This window comes from Gallinula chloropus (genome assembly GCF_964237585.1).
Source record: "Gallinula chloropus genome assembly, contig: HAP1_SCAFFOLD_513, whole genome shotgun sequence".
NCBI lineage: Eukaryota > Metazoa > Chordata > Aves > Gruiformes > Rallidae > Gallinula > Gallinula chloropus.
This window is the reverse complement of record NW_028168648.1, coordinates 1-5,625: the sequence shown is the minus strand read 5'-3', so window position 1 is coordinate 5,625 and position 5,625 is coordinate 1. Positions and strand designations below refer to the sequence as shown.

The following is a 5,625-nucleotide window of genomic DNA, read 5'->3' as shown; positions in this document are numbered from 1 at the left end:
CGGTCCCGGTGCTCAGGGTGTGACCACCCACCCAATTCCTCTCCCGCCCATCAGGTCCCAGTCTCCCCAGTTCAGAGGGCTGGTGGGGCTGGTGCTGCAGCCTCTCCAGAGCCCCGGGGCAGCTGCCCCGTCCAGGAACCCACCGGGTGGTCCAACAGCCCCAGCGACCGGCAGTGAGGCCCCGACCCCTCCCCACCCCCCCCCCCCCCCAGCCCCTTCGCAGCCACGTGCACCAACACCTCCCCCCACCCCAGCCCACCCCACCCCCCCCACCCCGCCCGCTGGGAACGACCCCCCCGGCCCCCCCCACCTGCGCTGGGACACGACTCATCCCCCCCACCCCCGGTGCTGGGGGCTCGGTGTGGGGTACGGGGGGTGGGGGGCACGGGCACATCCCCCCATGGCACAGGCAGGGCTGATGGGAGGGCTCACTGGGGGGGCCCCACACCCCAAAGGGGGGGGACGGGGCAGCACCAGACCCCACGTGTGGGGAACCGGCTGCCCCCAGCCAGGGACCCCCAGCCAGGGACCCCCCAGCCAGGCACCCCCAGCCAGGCACCCCCAGCCAGGGACCCCCAGCCAGGGACCCCCCAGCCAGGGACCCCCAGCCCCTCATGGATGCAGCACCGGGCACCCCAGCACAGCCCGGCTGGGGGCTCAGGTGGGTGCTGCTCCCCAGCCCCCTGCCCAGCTGGGGGCAGTGCAGGTGATGCCCTCACCCCCAGCCCCCCCAGCCCCCTCCCCAGCCGGGGGCAGTGCGGGTGATGCCCTCACCCCCAGCCCCCCACCCAGCCGGGGGCAGCGTGGGTGATGCCTGAGCCCCCAGCCCCCCAGCCCCCTCCCCAGCCGGGGGCAGTGCGGGTGACGCCCTCACCCCCAGCCCCCCCAGCCCCCTCCCCACCCGGGGGGCAGTGCGGGTGATGCCTGAGCCCCCAGCCCCCCCAGCCCCCTCCCCAGCCGGGGCAGCACAGGCAGGTCCCTCGCCAGACCCTTTATTCCCGGGGTTGAACACAGCACAGACACACGCAGCCCCCTCATGCAGCCCCCTCCCCAGCCCCAGCCCCGGGGGGCGGCGCGTTTGGGTGTTGCATAGAGAGGGGCCAGGCGGGCGACAGCCGACAGCGGGGCCGGGACACCCCCCCCCGCACCCTGGGGATCCCCCCCGACCCCGGGGATCCCCCCACCCCGCAGCACCCCAGGGCTGGGCTGGAGCCGGACCCCGCAGCGGGGGGGCAGAGGGGGGCAGAGCCAGCCCGCCCCCCGCCCCTTCCCGGGGCCACCCAGGGTCCTGCCCTGCCGCCCCCCCTCCCCTCCCCTCCCCCCAAACCCCAGGGGCAGCGGGCGGCCGCTCGCTCACTCCTGTACTGAGTGCAGCCGGTCTCAGCCCGACGTCCACCCGTCCGTCCGTCCATCTGTCCCCAATAAATTAAAAAGGTCCATGTCCTGGGGGTGCGGGGGGGGGGATAGGGGGGGATGGGGAGGCTAAAAAGGCGCCGTGGGGGGCGGGTCAGTCCTCGGGGGGCTGGGTGAGGAAGGGGGAGGTGACGGCGTGTGCCTGGGCGATGGCCGCCAGCTCCTTGAGGAACTCGCTGAAGATGACGGCGCAGTAGACGGCGTTCTTGACGCGCAGGGCCTCGCTCTGCCGCTCCCCGGGCCCCCCCGGCGCGGGCTGCAGCCCCCCGTCCCGCGCGGGGGGCAGGCCGGGGGGGGTCCCGTGGCGCCCGCGCGTGGGGCTGCTGGCGTGGCGCAGGAGCAGCTCGCCCAGCGACGGCTTCCGGCTCCGCACTGCGGGAGAGCGGCGGGTGAGGGGCACGGGACCCCCACAGGGACCCCACAGGGACCCCAGAGAGACCCCAGAGAGACCCCCCACAGGGACCCCACAGGGACTCCCAGAGAGACCCCACAGGGACCCCCACAGGGACCCCCAGAGAGACCCCACAGGGACCCCCACAGGGACCCCAGAGAGACCCCCCACAGGGACCCCAGAGAGACCCCTCACAGGGACCCCACAGGGACTCCCAGAGAGACCCCACAGGGACCCCCACAGGGACCCCCAGAGAGACCCCACAGGGACCCCCACAGGGACCCCAGAGAGACCCCAGAGAGACCCCTCACAGGGACCCCCAAAGAGACCCCACAGGGACCCCCAGAGAGACCCCCACAGGGACCCCAGAGAGACCCCAGAGACCCCCCACAGGGACCCCCACAGGGACCCCAGAGAGAGACCCCCCACAGGGACCCCAGAGAGACCCCACAGGGACCCCCAGAGAGACCCCCCACAGGGACCCCAGAGAGACCCCACAGGGACCCCCAGAGAGACCCCCCACAGGGACCCCAGAGAGACCCCACAGGGACCCCCAGAGAGACCCCCCACAGGGACCCCAGAGAGACCCCACAGGGACCCCACAGGGACCCCCACAGGGACCCCAGAGACCCCCACAGGGACCCCCAGAGACCCCCCACAGGGACCCCAGAGAGACCCCACAGGGACCCCACAGGGACCCCCACAGGGACCCCAGAGAGAGACCCCCACAGGGACCCCAGAGAGACCCCACAGGGACCCCCAGAGAGACCCCCCACAGGGACCCCAGAGAGACCCCACAGGGACCCCACAGGGACCCCAGAGAGACCCCACAGGGACCCCCCACAGGGACCCCCCACAGGGACCCCAGAGAGACCCCACAGGGACCCCCAGAGAGACCCTCACAGGGACCCCACAGGGACTCCCAGAGAGACCCCCACAGGGACCCCACAGGGACCCCCACAGGGACCCCCAGAGACCCCCCACAGGGACCCCCACAGGGACCCCAGAGAGACCCCCCACAGGGACCCCAGAGAGACCCCAGAGAGAGACCCCTCACAGGGACCCCAGAGAGACCCCACAGGGACCCCCACAGGGACCCCCAGAGAGACCCCCCACAGGGACCCCACAGAGACCCCCACAGGGACCCCCACAGGGACCCCAGAGAGACCCCAGAGAGAGACCCCACATAGACCCCCACAGGGACCCCAGAGAGACCCCACAGAGCACCCCACAGAGACCCCACATAGAGACACAGAAACCCCCGAAGAGACCTTCCAGAGACCCCACAGGGACCCCACAGAGACAAACAGACCCCCCCATATCCCCCAGACCCTCCCCACACACACCCCAGACCCCCCCAGAGACTCCCCAGAGAGACCCCATACAGATCCCCACACAGACCCCAAACCCCCACACAGCACCCAGGGACAGACCCCACACAGACCCACAGACCTCCATAGGGACCCCTGCCCCCCTGCACCCCCCATCCCTCAGCCAGGATCCCCAGCCCTGCCCCGGCCCCCCCACGCCCCCCATCCCTCACCCAGGGACCCCAGCCCTGCCCCTGCCCCCCCAGCCCCCCCAGCCCTGCCCCTGCCCCCTGCCCCCCAGCCCTCACCCGGGGCCCCCAGCCCTGCCCCGACCCCCCCACGCCCCCCATCTCTCACCCGGGGCCCCCAGCCCTGCCCCTGCCCCCCCAGCCCCCCCAGCCCTGCCCCTGCCCCCCCCCACCCCCCATCCCTCAGCCAGGGCCCCCAGCCCTGCCCTGGCCCCCTCAGCCCCCCCAGCCCTGCCCCTGCCCCCCACCCCCCATCCCTCAGCCAGGGCCCCCAGCCCTGCCCCTGCCACCCCCACCCCCCAGCCCTCAGCCAGGGCCCCCAGCCCTGCCCCGGCCCCCCCCAGCCCCCCCAGCCCTGCCCCTGCCCCCCACCCCCCCCCTCACCCCTCACCCAGGGCGTCGGAGCGGCGCAGGGAGGGCAGCGCCCCCGGCGTGTCCCCCCAGTCCAGCTTCCCCCGGGCGATCAGGTACTTCTTGGCCTTGAGCAGCAGCGCTGGGAAATCCTCCTGGCTGGCAGCAAAGCTCTCGATCTTGTTCTTCACCGAGCCCAGCACCTGGGGAGGGAGGGGGGGCACTCTGACTGCCAGCCCCACACGGGGGTCCCAGAGCCACAGAACCCCGCAGACCCCCCACCCCTGCACTGGGGTGTCCTGGGGAGAGCTCAGCACAGGGGCTGGAGGGGCTGGAGGGGCTGGAGGGGCTGGAGGGGCTGGAGCATCTCCCCTGGGAGGAAAGGCTGAGGGAGCTGGGGCTGTTCAGCCTGGAGAGAAGAGCCTGAGAGGGGATCTGATCACTGGGGATCAAGAGCTGAAGGGTGGGACCCAGGGGGCCATGGGCAGCCTCTGCTCAGTGTCTGTGGGGATGGGAGAGGAGAAGGAGAAGGAGAAGGAGAAGGAGAAGGAGAAGGAGAAGGAGAAGGAGAAGGAGAAGGAGAAGGAGAAGGAGAAGGAGAAGGAGAAGGAGAAGGAGAAGGAGAAGGAGAAGGAGAAGGAGAAGGAGAAGGAGAGGAGGCTGCTTGTGGGGAGAGCTCCCAGCCCTTCCTGTCCCTCGAGGGGCTCCAGGAGAGCTGGAGAGGGGCTGGTGCCCAGGACAGGGAGGGCCAGGCCCAGGGGAACAGCCTCCAGCTGCAGGGGGGGGATGGAGAGGGGCTGGGGGGCAGAAATCCTTCCTGGGGAGGGGGGAGCCCTGGCACAGGGTGCCCAGAGAGGATGGGGCTGCCCCGGGACCTCTCCTCATCCTGGGGGTCCCGGGGAGCTGCTGGGGGGCTCCAGCCTCTCCACATCCCGAGGGTCCTGGGGGGCTCCAGCCTCTCTACATCCCGGGGGTCTCAGGGGGCTCCTGGGGTGCTCCAGCCTCTCCTCATCCTGGGGGTCCTGGGGAGCTGCTGGGGGGCTCTAGCCTCTCTACATCCCAGGGCTCCTGGGGGGTCCTGGGGGGCTCCAGCTTCTCCTCATCCTGGGGGTCCCGGGGGGCTCCTGGGGGGCTCCTGGGGGGCTCCAGCCTCTCCTCATCCCGGGGGTCCCGGGGGTCTCCAGCCTCTCCTCATCCCGGAGGGCTCCTGGGGGTCTCCAGCCTCTCCTCATCCTGGGGGTCCCAGGGGGCTCCTGGGGGGCTCCAGCCTCTCCTCATCCCGGGGTCCCGGGGGGCTCCAGCCTCTCCTCATCCTGGGGGTCCCAGGGGGCTCCTGGGGGGCTCCTGGGGGGCTCCAGCCTCTCCTCATCCCAGGGGTCTCCAGCCTCTCTCCCAGCTGCACCGGCACCAGTCTGGGGGCAGCTTCTCCCAGAGCCCTGAGCTCGCCGCCTGTGGCACCCCCAGGGGTCCCGCAGCCCCCCGCCCGTGCCCCCCAGACCTGCAGCAGGGACTTGACGCTGGGCTGGAAGACCATGTTGGTGTTGAGCAGGAAGGAGCGCAGCAGGGGCTGGGGGTAACAGGCCAGCTGGGCCACCAGCCCCGTCAGCAGGAAGTTGACGTAGAGCGAGTTGTGCAGCATGTTCTCCAGCTTCCCCAGCAGCACCGACACGAACGGGCCTGGGGCGTCACGACAGGACAGGGGGGTCATCGGGAATGGGGGGGCTCATGGGGAAAGGGGGGGGTCATTGGGAAAGGGGGGCTCACTGGGAAAGGGGGGGGTCATTGGGAAAGGGGGGACACATCGGGAAAGGGGGGGGTCATTGGGAAAGGGGGGACTCATCGGGAAAGGGGGGGGTCATTGGGAAAGGGGGGCTCACTGGGAAAGGGGGGCTCATCGGGAAAGGGGGGCTCA

At 71.9% G+C, this 5,625-nt stretch overlaps 1 protein-coding gene across 1 annotated transcript; it reads right to left on the bottom strand.

Moving 5' to 3' along the window:
• Window positions 1–984: 984 nt before the first annotated feature.
• LOC311204283 (FHF complex subunit HOOK-interacting protein 1B-like) lies at window positions 985–5,460 on the bottom strand. The gene is made up of 3 exons (XM_084280730.1): window positions 5,212–5,460; window positions 3,754–3,916; window positions 985–1,785 (listed from the first exon to the last, which is right to left on the bottom strand). Exons 1-3 carry the CDS (start codon window positions 5,419–5,421, stop codon window positions 1,508–1,510), a joined length of 651 nt encoding a protein of 216 aa, XP_084136856.1. The 5' UTR covers window positions 5,422–5,460; the 3' UTR covers window positions 985–1,507.
• Between the last annotated feature and the right edge of the window lie 165 nt (window positions 5,461–5,625).